This window comes from Carlito syrichta, unplaced genomic scaffold (genome assembly GCF_000164805.1).
Source record: "Carlito syrichta isolate Samal-C Ts95f unplaced genomic scaffold, Tarsius_syrichta-2.0.1 Scaffold145449, whole genome shotgun sequence".
Taxonomy (NCBI): Eukaryota; Metazoa; Chordata; class Mammalia; order Primates; family Tarsiidae; genus Carlito; species Carlito syrichta.
This window is the reverse complement of record NW_007089545.1, coordinates 21,950-40,956: the sequence shown is the minus strand read 5'-3', so window position 1 is coordinate 40,956 and position 19,007 is coordinate 21,950. Positions and strand designations below refer to the sequence as shown.

Below are 19,007 nucleotides of genomic sequence, written 5' to 3'. Positions count from 1 at the left end.
CCTGACTTTTGAGACTGGAAGAAACTTCCTTAAACTTTTAGTAATCTGTAATCCCAGCACTTTGGGAGGCCAAGGTGAATGGATTGCCTGGGCCCGGGGATTCAATATCAGCCTGGGCAACTTGGTGAGACCTCATCTCTACAATAAATCACAAAAATTAGCCAGGCGTGGTGATGTGTCTGTAGTTCCAGCTACTTGGAAGGATCACCAGAGCCCAGCAAGTCAACACTGGGGTGGCTGTGAGCATGCCACTGCACTCCAGCCTGGGTGATGAAGTGAGACACCAACTCAAAAAAAATTTTTTTTTTCAGTAATAACAGCCAGGCATGGTGACTCATGCCTGTAATCCCAGCACTTTGGGAGGCTGAGGAGAGAGGATTGCCTGAGCTCAGGGTTTGAGACCAGCCTGGGCACCTTGATGAGACCTCATCTCTACAGTGAATCAAAAAGTTAGCTGGGTGTGCTGGCGCACGCCTGTAATTCCAGCTACTTGGAAGGCTGCGACAGAAGGCTCGCTGGAGCCCAGCGGGTCGAGGCTACGGTGGCCATGAGTGTGCCACTGCACTCCAGCCTGGTTGACAAAGTGAGACTCTGACTAAAAATAAATAAGTAAACTTTCAGTAATAAATATTTGTGATTCATGGCAGAGGAAAGACTACACTGCCTTTCTGTTCTTGACGTAGCAAGCTGTGTCGCAAAATCGTTGGCGATGTCTCTTCATAAAACATTGTGCTGCTTTTCTGGGTTTTGTGATAGTTGTGGCATTTTTATTCTAATCTGTAACTGTTTCTTATTCTAAAGAAGTACTTGTTTGGGAGCCTAACTTTGTACCTTTTTTTTTTTTGAGTTGTAGTCTCACTCTGTTGCCCAGGCTGGAGCGCAGTAGCACACTCACGGCCACCTCAGCGTCGAGACCTGCTGGGCTCCAGCAAGGCTTCTACCGCAGCCTTCCAAGTAGCCAGAACTACAGACACACACTACCACGCCTGGCTAATTTTTTGATTGACTGTAGAAATGAGGTCTCACCATGTTGTCCAGGCTGGCCCTGAACCCGTGGGCTCAGGCAGTCCACTCACCTTGGCCTCCCACAGTGCTGAGATTGAACCCTTCTTTTTTTTTTGAGTTGGAGTCTCACTCTGTCGCTCAGACTGGAGTGCAGTGGCCGCTCCCGACCACCGCAGCCTCGACCTGCTGGGCTCCGGCGATCCTTCTGCCTCAGCCTTCCGAATAGCCGGAATTACAGGCATTCACTACCACGCCCGGCAGATTTTTTTATTTATTGTAGAGATGAGGTCTCCCTGCCCAGGCAGGTCTCGAACTCACGGGCTCAGGCAATCCACTTACCTTAGCCTCCCAAAGGCGTGGGATTACAGGCTGAGCCACCGAACCCGGCTGCCTGGAATTGTTTAGCTTTGGTCTGTAACCTGGGTGTGCCCTACGGGGACTGGGGTGGATGGGCACCAGGTGCTGGCTGAAGGCTTTTGCAGGGGTTAATTCAAGATATCTCCCCTCCCCTCCCTGGGCTGGTCCTGTCTGGCTGCTCCCAGCCAGGCCCAGCCCCTACGTGTGGTCCTCCCCTCACCAACTCTGTCTCTGCCCTGCTGCCAGGTCTTCTTGTGGGCACCCTGGACGTGGTCCTGGACTCAAGCGCCCGTGTGGCCCCGTACCGCATCCTGCACCAGACCCAGGACTCGCAGGTCTACTGGACGGTGGCATGTGGTAGGTGCCCTAGGTCGCCAGAGATGCTGGGCTTGTTACCCTGGGCCCTGGGCCTGCTGACAGCACAGCCTGGGCCAGCAAGAGGGGAGCTGGGGAGCTGTGGCTTTCAGCCTGGCAAGGCAGGACAGGTCATGGGACGCGGCAGGCACAGACAGCCCTGAGGGCCCCGATCTCAAGCCCACCTTTTCTCCAGGTGGACGCAGTCAGCACTGTGTGCAGTGATTCCGTATTTGCAAATTCACCTACTTGTGATGTATATTAAATGAGGTTATTTTGGCCAGGTATACTGGCTCCCACCTGTAAGCCCAGCGCTTTGCGAGGCCAAGATGAGAGGATCGTTTGAGGCCAGGAATTGAAGACCAGCCTAGGCAATGTGGTGAGACTCTGTCTCTACAAAAAATGAAAAAACTAGCCGGGTGTGGGAGTGCACACCCGTTGTGCCAGCTACTGGGGAGGCTGAATTGGGAGGATCACCTGAGCCCGGGAGGTTGAGGCTGTGGTGAGCCATGATTGTGCCACTGCACTCCAGCCTGCATGACAGAGTGAGACCCTGACTCAAAATAAGCAAATAAGATATCTTTAAACAGAAACACACATGAACCAGTTGTGTTTCAATTGCTTGACAAAAATGTTGCCATCAGAGGCTGGCAGGACCTAACCCTGCATCCCAGGGTTGTGGGTGGGTGGTCACAAACTCAGTGCTGGGAGCACTTTGGAACACATATGCTTGGATACTTGTTCTCCTGGGAGTAGGTACACCTGCCTTCCCTGAGGGCCCGAAGGAAGGCCCCATCCAGTAGGCTCTTGCTGGCCCTGACGGCACTTCCTGCAAGCCAGGCATGCCTGAACCTCCCAGGAGCATGAGTACTCCATGATCCGGTTTTGAAGACAGGAAGCTCTGACCTGGAGGGTTAAGCTGCGGGTCAGACCCACTGGATACTTCTCTGGCCCGGGAGCGTGATGTGCTTGTCCTCCAGGACGTGGCTCTTGAAGACCCAGGAAAGAGCAACAAGATTCAGGAACTAGCGAGCCTCCTGGCTGGAGCCCAGCCTTGGTTGGGGGTGGGGGGGCAGAGAGGAAGAACTCAGGAAGCAGCCCCCCTATAGCCACTGCTTCCCAGTGGTGCCCTGCCCATGGCAACCCTGCACAGGTGCTCACGGGACTGAGTGGGCTTGAGTTGAAAGGGGAATTTGCCCAGGAGGACCCTGATTTCTGATCCCAGAGCCTGAGTAGGCACTGGGGACAGTGAGGGTGTGCCTGTCTGTAGGAGGAGGGGCCTTCTGTGGGTGGGGCTGTCCCTGCAGGAGCCAGAGGTCCTGAACGCTGGGCAGGGTGGAGAGAACCTACTTAACCCAGGCCAGGAATTCCATCTCCAGTACCCCCCCACCCTGGGAGACACAAGCATGCTGGCCGCGGTGGGCCTGGTGCGGGGAGAGGCCTGGCCGTGGTCAGGCAACAGAGTCCCTCTCTGTAGCCCCATCCCACACAGCTGATCCCCCCAACTCCTGCCAGGCCCTGGCCTACCTGTGCCCCTGCCTCTCCCAGCCCAACTGGGCCCAGAAGCAGCTCACCAGAGCCAGACCAGGTCCTGCCAACACCCACCCAGTGAATCTTGACCCGTGAGCCTGGCATCTGAGGCCTGGGGCTCTGCCTGCCTCTGTTTCTGGCCTCCCGTCCCCAGCTCACACCCTGGCCTTCAGCCAGAACACACACTCGAGGGTCCTGCAAGTCCCGGCCACACCCCTCTGGCTGCTTCACACCCACGCCCCACGTCCAGCTGGCTTTCCCCCACCCTGTCGAGCACCTACCCAGGTATCACCTGGGACACCTTCCCGGTCTCCCCAGACCCAGGCCCATCCTTTCTTCTTTCCCCTCTGGACTGACGTGTCTCTGCGGGTGCTTTTATGCTGAAGGCTCTCCCAGTAGCCTAGGAAGGCGAGGCCTGGCCTGGGTGAGGGTTCTGGTTTGGCCACTTCCCCAGTGTGGGACCTTGAGCACATACTACATGCCTGGACACCTGTGGACACCTGCCTTCTCAGGAAAGAGCTAGAGCCACTTACAGTGTGACTGTGTCTGATGGTCGCGTAGGTAGCAAGGGCCACATTAACCTTCTTCAGCTCAGAGAAAAGTTTGTATGAGTTTGCAGACCTGTGGGTGCATGCTTTCTCAGAGGACACCACCAATGACTCGTGGCGCCAGGGTCAGGGGAGGCCTCATCTCCCACAGGACTGTGGTACTGCCTGAATCTTGACAGTTTTCATTTGTAACCAGGACCCTTTATTACTTTTGTTCTAGACATGAAGCTTGAAAAGAAAAAGTGTAAGCAAGTGCTGGCCACTTGAAATAGCAAATCAGGCCACCCTTTTAAGTGTCTCTTCTTTGAATTTGTGTTTACAGCCTGGTGATTTTGTGTTTCTTTACTTCACCAAACCTCGCCTAGGTTCTTCCCGCAAAGAGATCACAAAACACTGGGAATGGCTGGAAAACAACTTGCTCCAGACACTGTCCATCTTCGACAGTGAGGAAGACATCACCACCTTTGTCAAGGGCAAGATCCATGTAAGTCACACTGGCTGGCAGCACTCGCATCTGACCTCGCTGGTGGTGTTCCTGTGTCTTGTCTTCGGCTGACACGGCGTGGGTGTGTCCCCGTGTTAGAGAGGGGGGCAGGAGAGTCGGCGCTCCTTTTCTTGGAGTTGGAAGGGGCAGTTGAGCTCATGGGAGGAAGGCTCCCCTTCCCTGGCCAGGGCATAGCTGGGAGTTTCCACTCCTGCCGGAAGGCCTCAAAACTGCAGTGCTCTGTGCACCCCTGTCTGCTGGCTTCTTGGCCAGCAGAGGAGAAGCTGGAAGAAATAGGATATTTTGAGATATATTTTTATTACAAAACCAGTATCATTATTACTACTTTTTTATTTTTTTTTTGTGTCAGAGTCTCATTCTGTCGCCCAGGATAGAGTGCAGTGACATGCTCATGGCCACTGCAGCCTCGACCTGCTGGGCTCAGGCAATCTTTCCACCTCAGCTTTCCAAGTAGCTGGAAGTACAGACGCGCCACCATACCTGGCTAATTTTTTCTAGTTATTGTAGAGATGAGGTCTCACCAAGTTGCCCAGGCAGGTCTCGAACCCCTGGGCTCAAGTAATCCTCTCACCTCCATCCTCCCAAAGTGCTGGGATTACAGGATGAGCCACCACACCTGGCCACCAATATTATTTTATTTATTTATTTATTTATAGTTGGAATCTCATTCCATCGCCAAGGCTGGAGTGCAGTGGCGTGCTCACGGCCACCCCAGTATCAAATAGCCAGAACTACAAGGTGCGCACTACCATGCCTGGCTAATTTTTTATTTATTGTAGAGTCGAGGTCTCACCAAGTTTCCGAGGCTAGTCCCAAACCTGTGTGTTCAGGCAATCCACTCGCCTTGGCCTCCCAAAGTGCTGGGATTATAAACTGAGCCACTAAGCCCAGCCACCAATATTATTTTAAAAGGTACTTACCTTTCACCAGCAATTCCACTCCCTGAAGTTTGCCCTACAGCGTATTCCGAAATGCAGAATGACCGTGGACCAAGGTGTTCAGTGAAAAGATTGGCGACTGCTTCCCAGTCCTGAGGTAGGGGGGAAAGTAGCCGTCTTCTGCCCGGCAGAATGAGTGGGCACACTTGCTCACACCTGCTAAGTGCTGTACATGCCTACTGCGTGAGGGACGTAAGTCCCAGAGGGTGTGCTTCACAGAATATCTCCTAGCCACTGAAATAACGATTATGGAAATTGGAGCAGTATGTAAAAATGCATGTCATGCCAGGTGCGGTGGCTCATGCCTATAATCCCAGCACTTTGGGAGGCCAAGGTGAGAGGATTGCCTGAGCCCATGGTTTTGAGACCAGCCTGAGCAACTTGGTGAGACCTTATCTCTACAGTAAATCAAAAAATTAGCCAGGCGTGGTGATGCGTGCCTGTAGCTCCAACTACTTGGAAGACTGAGGTGGAAGCCTTGCCTGAGCCCCGTAGGTCGTGGCTGCGGTGGCTGTGAATGTGCCCCTACACTCCAGCCTGGGTGACAGACTGAGACTCCAACTTTAAAAAGTGCATGTTGTGGTAATGTTGAGGAATTTCCTCTGTGGGCTCACAAGCACTGTAATAGGCATTTGTCTGAGTGTTTGTGCATGTTTCTTTCTCTTTCTGTCGGATGATTGCCTTCTGTTAGATTCCTAGGAGGGCTCTTACTAGGTTGAAGTCTCGGCCAGCCATGGTGGCTCACATCTGTAATCCCAGCACTCTGGGAGGCCAGTGTGGAAGGCTTGCTTGAGCCCCGGAGTTCAAGATCAGTCTGGGCAACATAGCAAGATCCCGTCTCTAATTCAAAAAAAGAAAGAGGGTACAAATTTATCATCTTGCCGTGCTGGAGGTCAGGAGTCTAGAACGGGTCTCCATCAGCTAAAACCAAGGTGTCCTCTTGCTCCTCCAGAGGCCAAAGGAAAGCTATTTCCTCACCATTTCCAGCCTGTCACGGCCACTTGTGTTCCTTGGTTCCCAGCCCCACCTTCATGCCTTCAGCATGTCGTCTTCAAGTCAGCCAGCACCCCCGCCTCCCACTCCCCTTCTCACCTCCCAGCCCCTCCTGCTTCCGTCTTTATAGGCCTCTTGTGATGATATTGGGGTCACCCAAGTGAGCCAGGATCATCTCCCCCTCTCGGAGTCACTAGTCACATCTGCAAAGCCCCTTTGGCTAAGGAAGGTGACTTGTTCCCAAGCTCTGGGGATGGAAATGTGGACAGCTGGGGTCCTGTCAGGCCTCACACGTAATGTAGCTTGCACTGAGGCTCAGGCCGAGACAGGAAGCCTGAAAATACCTAAAACTAGTGAAGAGTCAATAATGCGAATCTACCCGGTGGTTTTTACAGGGCATCTGCCCGCTGTCGGCGACTGTTCCTGCTGAGTGGCGGCTGGAAGGCCCAAGGGCTCGGGGCTGGTGAGGCCCCAGTGGAGGATGCAGGGGAGGGAGGGCAGGCTGTCATCAGCCCCTCTGCCCTGCTTGGGGGTCCCCCAGGTACAGCCAGAGAGAGCAGGGAGCAGCGGCTGAGACTCAGGAAGGTAGCGCGAGGGCGGGGCGGCCCCTTCTGCGGACGTGGCTGCCTCCGCAGCTGCCCTCCAGGGCCCCTGTGCCTCCCACAGGTGACGGGGCCACTTCCCAGCCCCCCGTGGGTAGGGTCCGGCACAGGGAACCCAGGCAGAGCCCAGGAAGGAGGGGTGCTGTGCTGAGCCCCTTCGGATGGGGGAGCGGGGAGAGAGAATATGAGTGTTCCTGTGTTCTGGCCGAGAGAGGGAGGGAAGGAGGATGTTCCGACTGTGTGCAGTGCTGCCGGTGTCAAGAAAGAAACCTTCCTCCTCCTCCTCCTCCTGGTTAGGTTATTGGTGGGGCTCTGTAATAAAAGACATGAGCAAGAAAAGAACAGGTTTTTTTTGAGTCGGAGTCTCACTCTGTCACCCAGGCTGGAGGGCAGGGGCACGCTCACAGCCACCGCAGCCTCGACCTGCTGGGCTCAGGCGATCCTTCTGCCCCAGCCTTCCAAGTAGCTGGAACTACAGCCGTGCACCACCATACCTGGCTAACTTTTATTTACTGTAGAGACGAGGTCTCACCAAGTTGCCCAGGCTGGTCTTAAATCCCTGGTCTCAGGCAATCCTCTCGCTTCCACCTCCCAAAGTGCTGAGAACAGAAGCTTGTCAGCACGTGTATCTCATATGCTCATGGGGAGGCTGGGGGCATCCCTCAAGGTCTGGTTGGAAACGTAGGGTGACACAGCCCCGCCCATAAGAGCTGTCTTTTAAAGGGCAGGGACAGGCCAGCGGAGACAGGCTGAACTTCAGGCAGGGATGGTGGGGAGGCCACTGGAGTCAGGGTGTCCGCAGATGCCGCCAGCACTGCCTCTGAGCAGAGTTGTCTTCGGGAAGGGGGAGTCCATGTCCTGCTCTCGAGCAGAAGTGGGCAGAGAGCCTTCCTGGGTTTGCTGCTGCCTGACTGCCTTCCACTTGAAACCCTGTGTGTGTGGAAGAGCTGTGTCTTGAGACGACATGTTCTGACTTCCTTCCCTGGCTGTACTGAGAAGTAGCGGACCAGAGCAGACCCACCTGTGGGTGCCCGCCCAGGCTCATGGCTGGAGGGAGGGGAGGCCAACCACCAGCCCTGTAGAAGCAGCAGCTGCCGGCACCAGCCTTGACTTCGTTTACCCAGTAGTTGCCCTTTGAGAAAGTTGGCATGCGTGGCCACTGGAGGGGTCTTCCCAAAGCTCACGTGCCTCCTTAACAGCAGGGCCTGGCCAGGCATGATACCTGCCCCTGGCGGGCTCTCCCTGTGCCCACCACTCCCAGTAGGGTGTTCGTGTGGCAGCCTTCACTGGCCTACCCTCTTCTGAAGTGAGCCAAGCACACTGAGGACCTGTTTCACCCAGGAGGCTTGGGGCTGACGCTGGGACCAGGGAATGTCTCTAGGCACCCTGAGCCCAGCCGAGATGCCACCGGCAGCGGAGTGTGGACGGTCTCCAAGCCAGTGGGCCCCTTGGTACAGGGGTCAGACACAGCCATCCTCCAAGACACAGGAGAAGAGCTGCTCCCACAGGGCCACAACCATCCACTTGGCAGAGCCAGGGGAGCCAGACACTTGAGGGCTTGCTTGTGGGTGCAGGGTGTCTGTGTGTTGGGGACCTGGAAGGTGGCTACGGGGGCCTGGGTCTCCGTCACAGAATGTGCTGTTCTATGATTTGCACTTTTTGCCTTGGGATTGGAGGCTGTGCTCGACAGTTGTCTATAAAAATAAGTAAAATGAGCCGGGCTCGGTGGCTCAGCCTGTAATCCCGCGCCTTTGGGAGGCTGAGGTGAGTGGATTGCCTGAGCCCGCAGGTTCGAGACCCACCTGGGCAACTTGGCGAGACCTCATCTCTACAATAAATCAAAACATCAGCCAGGCGTGGTAGCACACTGTAGTTCTGGCTATTCGGAAGACTGAGGCGGAAGGATCGCCGGAGCCCAGCAGGTCAAGGCTGCGGTGGCTGAAAGCGTATCACTTCCTTCCAGCCTGGGTGACAGAGTGAGACTCCAACTCAAAAAATAAATAAATAAAATAAGTAAAATGTTTCTTTCACAAGTCACTACTGGAGCCAGTGAGCTGGGGAGTTGTGGGAACTGGCTTAGAGTTCCTTGGGCAGCAGTGGCCAGCCACGGGCCTTGACTGCAAACCAGAGCCGCTGGCTGCTTCCCCACACCTGTGGCCTCTGCCGCACCCAGGGCCCCTGCCCCCACTCGGCCTGTCCAGGCTCCCTGCCCAGGGCCTCTGCCCACCCCTCGGCCTGTCCAGGCATGCAGGGCAGCCAGGCCTGTCTCCTCCAGGGCATCATTGCGGAGGAGAACAAGAACCTGCAGCCCCAGGGAGACGAGGACCCTGGGAAGTTGAAGGAGGCCGAGCTGAAGATGCGGAAGCAGTTCGGGATGCCCGAGGGTGAGAAGCTGGTCAACTACTACTCCTGCAGCTTCTGGAAGGGCCGCGTGCCGCGGCAGGGCTGGCTCTACCTGACGGTTAACCACCTGTGCTTCTACTCCTTCCTGCTGGGGAAGGAAGGTGAGCCCGGGTGGGGGGCCCGCTCTGCACCCCCAGCCCGCAACCTCAGCCCTGCTCACCCTCCCCGGCTTCCAGGCCTGCAGCCTCGCTAGGCAGCCAGGGCTCCTGCTGGTCCCCCTCCTCTCAGCCCCTGGATAATCCCTCCCTGCGTGGCCGCTGGGGGGTCTTCCCAAAACCCACATGCCTCCTGACCAGCAGGGCCTGACCAGGCCTGATACCTGCCCCTGGCAGGCGCCCCCTATGCCTACCACCCCCGGTAGGATGTTTGTGTGGCAACCTTCACGGGCCTGCCCTCTTCTGAAGTGGCGTGTTGGGCACATGTCTGCCCTGAGTGATCCCAGGTCACACGGTACCTTGGGCACGTGCCATGGCCACGTCTGCTTGCGGGTTGCGCCCGGCCTCAGGATGTGAGCCAAGCCCCTGGCCAGCTCCCAGAAGAGCCCCCGGGGCCTTAGCTGTCCCAGGTCCTGCAAGCCAGCCTCCCTCCTCACCTCCCTCTTTGCCTCCCTCCTAGGCCCGCAGCCTCTCCCCCACCCCACCTGGCCAATTCCCGGTCAAGACTAGGTCGGTCCTCTCACTAGACATAGGGGCCACATCCTACCCTGAGCTGGTCATGCCACGCTGTGACTGTGACTGTTCATTGGCTGTGCACTCCCTCTCGAGGGCACTGCTGGCCGTTCACACGGCATCCCCGACGCGTTCCTTCACTCTTCATCAGCGGTGTAGCGGACACTCGTTGAGGGGCTGGCCTGGTCTCTTCTCACGGAGCGCGCCGGGAAGCACTGCCCTTGGGGCAGTTCCCCGGGTGGGCCTGGTGCAGAGGGCAGCAGGAGCCATGCCCGGCCTGACCCACATCCATCCTGCCACTCAGTGAGCCTGGTGGTACAGTGGGTGGACATCACACGGCTGGAGAAGAGTGCCACGCTGCTGTTCCCCGAGAGCATTCGTGTGGACACTCGTGACCAGGAACTCCATTTCTCCATGTTCCTCAACATCGGCGAGACCTTCAAGCTCATGGAGCAGCTGGCCAACCTGGCGCTGCGGCAGCTGCTGGACCGCGACGACTTCCTGGAGGATGAGGCCCCGCCCAGGCCTGTCCGGCCCCACAGGAACACCTCGGCCCTGAAGCGGTATGGGGCCCTGGGCCAGGAGGACCCTCGGTGGGGCAGGACAGGCAGGGCATCACTCGGGCCACAGCCCTGCTTGTGGGTGTGGAGGCCTGCAGAGGGTGTCCACACACAAGTGGGCGGGAGGCCAGGTAAGCACACTGCACCAAGACCCTTCAGAAAGAAAACAAGCAGGGTGGGCATCCAGCCGGGCCTGGCGCTGCTAATCGGGGTGTGTGGTCAGACTGCCATGGCCCAGGACGACAGGGGGCTTCCTCGGGGCGGAGAGAGATGTGTAGGTGGACAAAGCCCACAAAGAGGTGGAGCTGGGGGCCGGGCCGCCTTTGAGGCCGGCAGACACGCAGGTGCGCATTTCGTCACCCGCTGCCTTCGTGTTCTAAGTCCAGCTCCACAGCCTCCAGGTGGGCTTGGGCCTCCCTCTGCAGAAGAGCCCAGGCCGTGGTGCACTCTGGCCCACCTGAGCAGGGTCAATGCGGGGCTGTGGGTGCAGCCTGCCCTCCAGTACCGAGAGTGGGTCGCATGCTGCCTGGGTCAGCTCCCGTGTCACTGTTGGCTGGTCATGTCTCTACTGGTCATAGTGTCCCCCGTTCTGCTTGGTCGCTTACACGTCTTTCATGAGCTCTAGGTCCCTGGGTGCGACTTGCTCATGGGAGACTCCCAGGGATCCTGACTCTGACATGGACACCAAAGCCGGGGAGGCCCCAGGCTTCTCAGAGGGTGCCCTGGCCCTGACTTCGTCCCTTTCCCGCTGCCCTCCCGGTTTCCCCAGAGACCTGGACGCCCGTGCCAAGAACGAGTGCTACCGGGCAACGTTCCGGCTGCCGCGGGACGAGCGGCTGGATGGCCACACAGGCTGCACCCTGTGGACGCCATTCAACAAGCTGCATATCTTCGGTCAGATGTTCATCTCCAACAACTACATCTGCTTTGCCAGCAAGGAGGAGGACGCATGCCACCTCATCATCCCTCTGCGGGAGGTGAGCATCCCCGGTTGCAGCCTGGCTCTGTCCAGGCTTCCTGGGACCACCGGGCGGGAGGCTCCGAGACAGGATACGGGATACAGACAGGATGTGGCCGCATTGCCCTGCCCAGTACCAGGGCTGCGGTGGTGTGGGGGTTCATGCGCCCGGTGGGAGGCCTGGCAGTGTCCAGGAGGGCCCTGCTGTGGGAGCATAGGAAGCTGTGGGAGGACCTGAGTCCCTCACAGAGCCAGGGCCTCCCAAGCCCACGGCTGGATTTTGGAACCATCCGTGCTCCTTGGCTGCTCTGAGGACCTCGTTCCTGCAGCAGGCCCATGTCACTTTCAGGAGACCCCTCACCAGTCCTGGCCCCACATGGACCTTGACTGAGGCTGAGGTTCCAGCAGGGCATCAGGGGTCACCTTTCTCATGTCGGGGGAGGGGGACTCAGACCTCACCTCTTGGGCTGAGATTGGCTCTCACCTGTGGTGTAGAATGGGTCTCGCCTCAGGGGTGCTCTTTCTCAAATTTCTGTGCTTTCTTGGTGACACTAGGGGAATCAAGTCTGTTCTGCAGGGAAGGTTTTGGACCATGAGGACCCCACCCAGATGGGGCCTTGACGCCAAAGGCATTGTGGCCTAGTGGGGGTCTGCCTGTCTAATTGCATGATATACAGTGAGGTTCTTATGTTGTAACTTAAATCACAGTGTTCTGACTTTTTTTGTTTTTGGAGCAGAAGACTCACTCTGTCGCCCAGGCTGGAGTGCAGGGGCATGCTCATGGCCACTGCAGCCTCGACCTGTTGGGCTCAGGCGATGCTTCTGCCTCATCCTCCCGAGTAGCTGGAACTATAGGCGTGCACTTCCACGTCTGGCTAATTTTTTGATTTATTGTGGAGACAAAGTCTCGCCAAGTTGCCCAGACTGGTCTCCAACCCCCAGGCGCAGGCAGTCCTCTTGCCTCGGCCTCCCAAATGCTGGGATGACAGACGGGAGCCACCACACCCGGCTGCTTTGATTACACGAAAAACCCAGAGCATTTGGACCTGCTGGCATTTGTACAAAGCCGTCAAGTTGCAGGTGTAACTGTAGATAGGTGGGCAGAGTGTGCTGCCTCAGGTTCCCCAGGATCCATCACTCCACAGGCTCTGTGAGATACTCAGGTGTGGCTCTGCCACTCCCGCCGCCCCATTCTCTCCACACCAAGCCCCAGATTCCGTCCTGGGCACTGTGCTGACCTGATCCCAGGCTTCAGGCCTGAAGGAGCCTTCTTGACTCTGGTCCAGCCGTGTTTCTCCTGCTGAGCCCCAGACATCGTGAGGGCAGCGAGTACCAGCTGGGGGGTGGAACAGGGCTGGCTGCACTGAGTGCTGAGGGTTGAGTGCGCTTGCCATGGGGCACCGCAGCTGGTGAGGGTGGCAGCCAGCCCTTGCACACCTGCCCTCAGCATCCCAGCCAGCAGGGCTCAAGGGCACTCCTATGAGGAGCCAGCCGGGCATGTCTCCAGGGCTTGAGTTTCGCTCCTGGTTGTGCCCTCCCGTGCCCTGCTCTGGAAGCGCCTTCCCCAGTGAGGGCCCGTGTCAGGCCTCCTCCCTCCCTCCTCCCTGCATCCTGCCCTCAGCCCGTCCTGCCACCTCGCCCCGGGGCTTGGCCCATCGCTCCTCAGCTGCCCTCTGGGTCACCATTGCCTGCTTAGGCCCTCCAGGAGGTCCTTACACTGGACCCTGTGTAACGCACGCTCCCGCAGCAGCCCACAAAGTGTGCATGTTGGTGCCCTGCTTGGAGCCTGCAGGCATCTTCTGCGGTCCAGAGAGTCCCCGCCTGCCTCGAGACCAACGAGGCCTGTAAGCCTCGGCCCCTCGGACCTGCGTTCTCACATGCACACACACATATGCCCCCCGCCCACCGCTGCTCACCCCAGCCTGGCTCTGGCCTCTTCTTCCTCCTCCGGCTGACCCTGTGCCCACCACAGACCGTGGCTGTGCCTGCTGCCTCTGTCCTCCCTGGTGCCTCCCCGTTATTCTCCCTCTGTCTGTGATCAGAGGGGCTTGCCAGGTAGCTCCGGAGGGTCCTTCCCAGGTGCCTCCAGCCGCCCCCACCAGCCACCCCTGCTGACTGACTCAGCCTGTGCAGCCCTTGTCCATCTCCCTGGCAGGCCCCGAGCACCCGCTGCAAGCCCAGCACGCCCCCACCACACCTTGGAGCCACAGCCAAGCCCAGGACCCACGCTGTCCAAAGGTGTGCCTGGGAGCAAGTGTGGGGCCAGCTTTGGGGAGGGACTGCTCGTTCCATCACAGGGTTGACTGGCAGCCTCCGAGGGCCAGCGGGCCCAGCTGGCCATGAGGCTGGTGTGCTCACCCTCGCTGATGGATAAGCTGGGCTCGACACAGGCCACTTGCTCGGGGTCATGTGCAGAGTCAGGTATGGATCCAGTCAGGCCTGTGGCCCTCGGTGCCCAGGAGAGGGTGACTCGGCCATGGCGTCGTCTCCGTTCACAGAGCTCACCCAGCTCCGGGGCCTGACGCCAAGGGGTGCCTCTGCCTTCTCAGGTGACCATTGTCGAGAAAGCAGACAGCTCCAGCGTCCTGCCCAGCCCACTGTCCATCAGCACCAAGAGTAAGATGACCTTCCTCTTTGCCAACCTGCAAGACCGCGATTTCCTGGTTCAGAGGATCTCCGACTTCCTCCAGAAGACGCCGTCCAAGCAGATGGGCTGCGTCATCAAGGGCAGGAGAGCCAGCATTGCCGAGCCTGGCGCAGAGGTGAGGGGGCCCTCGGGAGCAGCGGGGAAGGAGTCAGGACCGGGAGGTGCAGGCCGGCCGCCGACCCCAAGCGTACCTGCTGTGGCCTCAGCTGGAGAGAGGCCTGTGGGGGCGCCTCAGACAGCCCCAGGGTCTCACCACCCCTTCACGGCCCGGCGCCAGCGCAGCCTCTGCAGCCCCACATCCAGCCCTCTCGCCTCCTTCAGCCTGCCTCCGCGTCCCGTGAGGCAGGAGCTCACAGGGCCCACCCTCATGTCATCCCTTCCGAGCTGCCGCGCCAAGGGCAGGCTGTGTGCAGAGGCCTGCCCCCTGGGGTTTGAGCCTGCGCTCGTTCCCCTTCAGCCTTCAGCCAGGATCCCCACAGAACAGACCATTTTAAGGTCTTAATGGTGGTGTTGTTAAATCAGCGCCTTCGCGGTAATTCCTTGGTATCATCAAATGCTGCGTGGATAGGCAGGCTGTCTGATGAGGCATCCCGTGGCCACACGTTGCTGGTCATGTGCCGCTTGACCCTCTTCTGGCCTGCAGGTTTCTGTGCTCCCCCTTTCCATCTTCCTCTGGCATATCTTTTGCAGAGAGGGTCATTTGTGCTGCAGGCTCTCTCGAGCCTGACTTGCACTGTGTGTCCCCTGTGGGCAGCCCTCAGTGTCTCTGTGCCCACTGCCTGCATGGTGGCCATGGTGGATTTTGGTTTGGCTGGTCTGCCACGGGCAGGACACAGCACTGAGTCCTCCCAGCCAGGGGAGCTGGGCTCCCGGCCCCCTCTGTGCTCCCATCCGTCACCGAGAGCCCTGCCCGGCCCACTCTTCCTCCTTGTACTTACTCCCTCCCGCCCGGAGCAGGGATGCCCCCAAAACTGCCTCTGAACCGTGTGGCTGCCCTGGGGCACAGGCCACGTAAGAAAGGCAGGATGAACCCTTTGCTCTTCTGGAGAAAGCTGTCAGGGTGGTGACATGTTGGCTTTCTGGTCTCCAGACGTGGCCGATGCATCATTTGTGTCCTTTTTTAGTGCTGTCGCGCCCTCTGGGTCTACACAGCTTGGCTCATGCTCCTTGGTAACAGCCATTATTCTGTCTCCATCTGTGGCCGGAGGGGCAGGTCAAGTGGCTCCGGAGGTTCCTTCAACACCACCCAGCCCACCTGGCTCCCTTACTTCCTGTTATGGCAGGATGGTCCGGCGGCCTTCATCAGAATTTGTGAAAACACTTGCCCCTAGAAGAGTCCCTGGGAAAACCCACAGATCTGGCTTCTCCGGAAGGGTGGGCGCCCGGCCACGGGGCTGCATCCCTGGGCAGGGCTGGAACTGTGGTGGTGTGTGCCCTGGAGCCCCACAGCCCCCAGGTCTGACCCACACAGGGCTTTAATTGTCCACGCCTGTGGACAAGGATGGGGGGGCAGGCCAGTGTGAATGGGAGACAGTGAGAAGGGTGGGAGGAGGGTGGGTGTCATCGGGGATTTCAAGGGTGCACAGGCCCGTGGGCAAGATGGCCGTGCCACCCCTGCCTCATGGGGCCCACGCCTCGCAGGACAGGCCTTGTGGGACGACCTGGCAACCCAGCAAGTGCCCGCCGCAGGCCTTCCCAAGCATTTGGCGGGCGCGTGTGCACCCGACACACTGGTGTCGCGTCCCTGCAGGCACCAGCTGCTCTCCTGGGCGCAAGGACTAAGCAGTCGGCAGATGAGTGCATGCTTGCATAGCATGCGTCAGGTGGCAGCGCGAGCGGCGAATAAAGAAAAAGCAGGGGCCGGGCGGGGGAGGCACCTCTGGCTTCCCCGTCAGCCAAGACTGCCTCTCTGACCAGGGGAATCTGAGCAGAGTGGGCAAGGTGGTGGGCAGAGCGGCAAGCACAGAGGCAGAGCCCGGCCTGGGCTCCGAGACAGGGCGTAGGGCCGCCCCGTGCAGGAGGCGAGGCTGGAGAGGTGGCGGGACTCGGCCACAGAAGGCTGCAGGCCCGGTGAGTGCTCCCACCTGCCTCCTGGTGAGATGGGCAGAGCATTGGCCAGAGGAGGGACGGGCTGTGCTGTGTGCCTGGGACGACTCGGGCTGCCTCATGGCAGCGGGGGCGGGGTGCTCTGTCCAGTACTGCAGCCCTGTGTGGCTGCGAAGCCTTGGACATGGTCCAGTGGACACATACTGGAAGTGCACACTGTGCACCAGGCTGTGCAGACTTTGCAGGAGAATAATGCAAAGTATCTCAATCTCTTTTTTTTTTTTTGTTGGAGACTCACTCCGTTGCCCAGGCTGAAGTGTAGTGGCACACTCATGGCTACCGCAACGTCAGCCTGTTGGGCTCCAGCGATCCTTCTGCTTCAGCCTTCCAAGTAGCCAGAACTATAGATGCACGCTACCACGCCCGGCTAATTTTTTATTTATTGTAGAGATGAGGTCTCGCCAAGTTGCCCAGACTGGTCTTGAACCCGTGGGCTCAGGCAATCCACTCGCCTCAGCCTCCCAAAGTGCTGGGATTATAGACTGAGCCACCGAGCCTGGCCTATCTCAGTCGTTTTTAAGTTGATTCTATAGTGAATATATTCTGGATATATTGGAGTAAATAAAATACATTATTAAGATTCATCTTGGCCGGGCTCGGTGGCTCAGCCTGTTATCCCGTGCTTTGGGAGGCCAAGGTGAGTGAATTGCCTGAGCCTGGGGATTCGAGACCCAACTGGGCAACTTGGTGCAACCTCATCTCTACAATAAATAAAAAAAATTAGCTAAGCATGGTAGCATGCGCCTGTAGTTCCAGCTACTTGGAAGGCTGAGGTGGAAGGATCGCCGGAGCCCAGTAGGTCGAGGCTGCGGTGGCCGGGAATGGCCACTGCACTCCAGTCTGGGTTATAGAGTGAGACTCCAACTCAAAAAAAAAAAGATTCATCTCAGCCAGGCATGGTAGCGTATACCTGTAGTCCCAGCTACTCGGGAGGCTGAGGTGGGAGGATCGCCTTCACCCAGGAGTTTGAGGCTGAGGTGAGCCATGATCATACCACTGCACTCTAGCCTGGGTGACAGAGTGAAACCTCGACTCAAAAAAAAATGTTTGGAAAACTTAGAATAAAAATGAGTAACAGCCAGGCTCGGTGGCTCAGCCTGTAATCCCGCGCCTTTGGGAGGCTGAGGTGAGTGGATTGCCTGAGTCCGCAGGTTCGAGACCCGCCTGGCCAACTTGGTGAGACCTCATCTCTACAATAAATCAAAATTAGCTTGGCATGGTAGTGTGCGCCTGTAGTTCCAGCTACTTGGAAGGCTGGCGCGGAAGGATCACTGGAGCTCAGCAGGTCGAGGCTGCGGTGGCTGGGAGCGGCCACTGCACTCCAGTCTGGGTGACAGGGTGAGACTCCAACTCGAAAAAAAAAAAAAGAGTAACAGAAAAATATGAAAACAGAGTTCACAGGATTCAGGAGAAAATTAGAAAAAAAATACAGAAATATTTCAGCAGTGAAAACCATACAACAAGAATGCAGGAATGGATGGACACCATGGAAGTTACATTAAAGGAAGAAATAGAAGATAAGGGAATCAGAGGAGAGAAAGAAAGAAAGACATTATCCTGAAGAGTGATAAAGAAGGCTGTCAAAGGCCGGGCATGGTGACTCTCGCCTGTCATCCCATCACTTTGGGAGGTGGAGGCAAGAGTATTGCCTGAGCTCAGGGGCTTGAGACCAGCTGGGCAACTTGGCGTGAACTCATCTGTACAATAAATTAAGAAAAATTAGCCAGATGTGGTGGCACATGCCTATAGTTCCGCCTACTTGGAAGGCTGAGGTGGAAGCAGCGCCTGAGTCCAGCAGGTCGAGGCTGCGGTGGCCAGGAGCATGCCACTGCTCTCCAGCCTAGGCAACAGAGTGAGACTCTGACTCAAAAAACAAACAAACAAAAAAACAAATAATGGAAACTATGACTCAAGAAAAGGAAGTATGAAATAAAAGTAAATTTAAACCTGTGTAGTGGAAGACACATTGGGAAAACCAACACGGAACAGGCAATACTGAGATGCAATCTTATACAGCTATTTGATTCTAAAGACTAAAAAACCCTTTTGGGTAGACAGAGAAACCAAGTCGGGTATGAAGGAGACAGGATCGGAGAGGCAGCAGACTGATGCAGTGACAGCATTGCCTGCGAAATGTAGTAACGTCTCTGGGATACACAGTAACAGAAGCTGCGACCCTGGGAGCTCTATCCAGCCATGCCCACCCGACCTCCAGGCGCACAGACTGCAGGCCACAGGCACCAAGGGAGGGACTCAGAGAGCTGCTGGCTTCCACGGAATCTGCTGGAGAACAGACTCTGGCAGCCTGGATGTGTCTGACTTCGGGGGCGAGGCTGGGTCGTGGGGATGGAGGTGTCAGCGCGTGGCTTTCGTTTCCTCCACGATGGCAGCGAGACAAGGTGCGTGGGCAGCAGAGCAGCTCACGGGTTGCCTCTTTAACCAAGAGGAAGACGTGTCCTGTGGCTCAGACGTTGGCAGGGAGCAAGGAAGGAGGGAAGGGGTGACTGCGACCTCAGCTCCGTTCACGGTGGGAGCCGACGCACTCTTAGAAGAGGGACTCATGAGCTATGGGGGGTTGTCAGCATAAAGGTCACACTAGAGCGCCATTGTACTCCATCTGACAGATGAGGAATTTGGGGAAGGACAGTGAAGCGAACAAACACGCACCACCATGCCTGGCTTTTTTTTTTTGGGTAAAGGTGAGGTCTCACCAAGTTGCCGAGACTGATCTGGGATTACAGGCTTGAGCCACCGCACCCAATCTGGGGGCAAGTTCTTTTTTTTTTTTTGAGTTAGAGTCTCACTCTGTGGCCCAGACTGGAGTGCAGTGGCC

At 57.4% G+C, this 19,007-nt stretch overlaps 1 protein-coding gene across 2 annotated transcripts in view; it reads left to right on the top strand.

Annotated features, from left to right (window-relative positions):
* The first annotated feature begins 1,607 nt into the window (after positions 1 to 1,607).
* The window catches only part of TBC1D9B (TBC1 domain family member 9B), a 35,465-nt gene continuing 18,065 nt past the window's right edge, over positions 1,608 to 19,007 (top strand). For both annotated transcript variants that reach the window (XM_008050426.2, XM_008050425.2), the window contains exons 1-6: positions 1,608 to 1,719; positions 4,160 to 4,278; positions 9,108 to 9,336; positions 10,208 to 10,466; positions 11,233 to 11,440; positions 13,971 to 14,183. In XM_008050426.2, the coding sequence (XP_008048617.1) occupies positions 9,189 to 9,336; positions 10,208 to 10,466; positions 11,233 to 11,440; positions 13,971 to 14,183 (828 nt within the window). In that variant the 5' untranslated portion in view covers positions 1,608 to 1,719; positions 4,160 to 4,278; positions 9,108 to 9,188. The remainder of the gene's footprint in view (positions 1,720 to 4,159; positions 4,279 to 9,107; positions 9,337 to 10,207; positions 10,467 to 11,232; positions 11,441 to 13,970; positions 14,184 to 19,007) is intronic.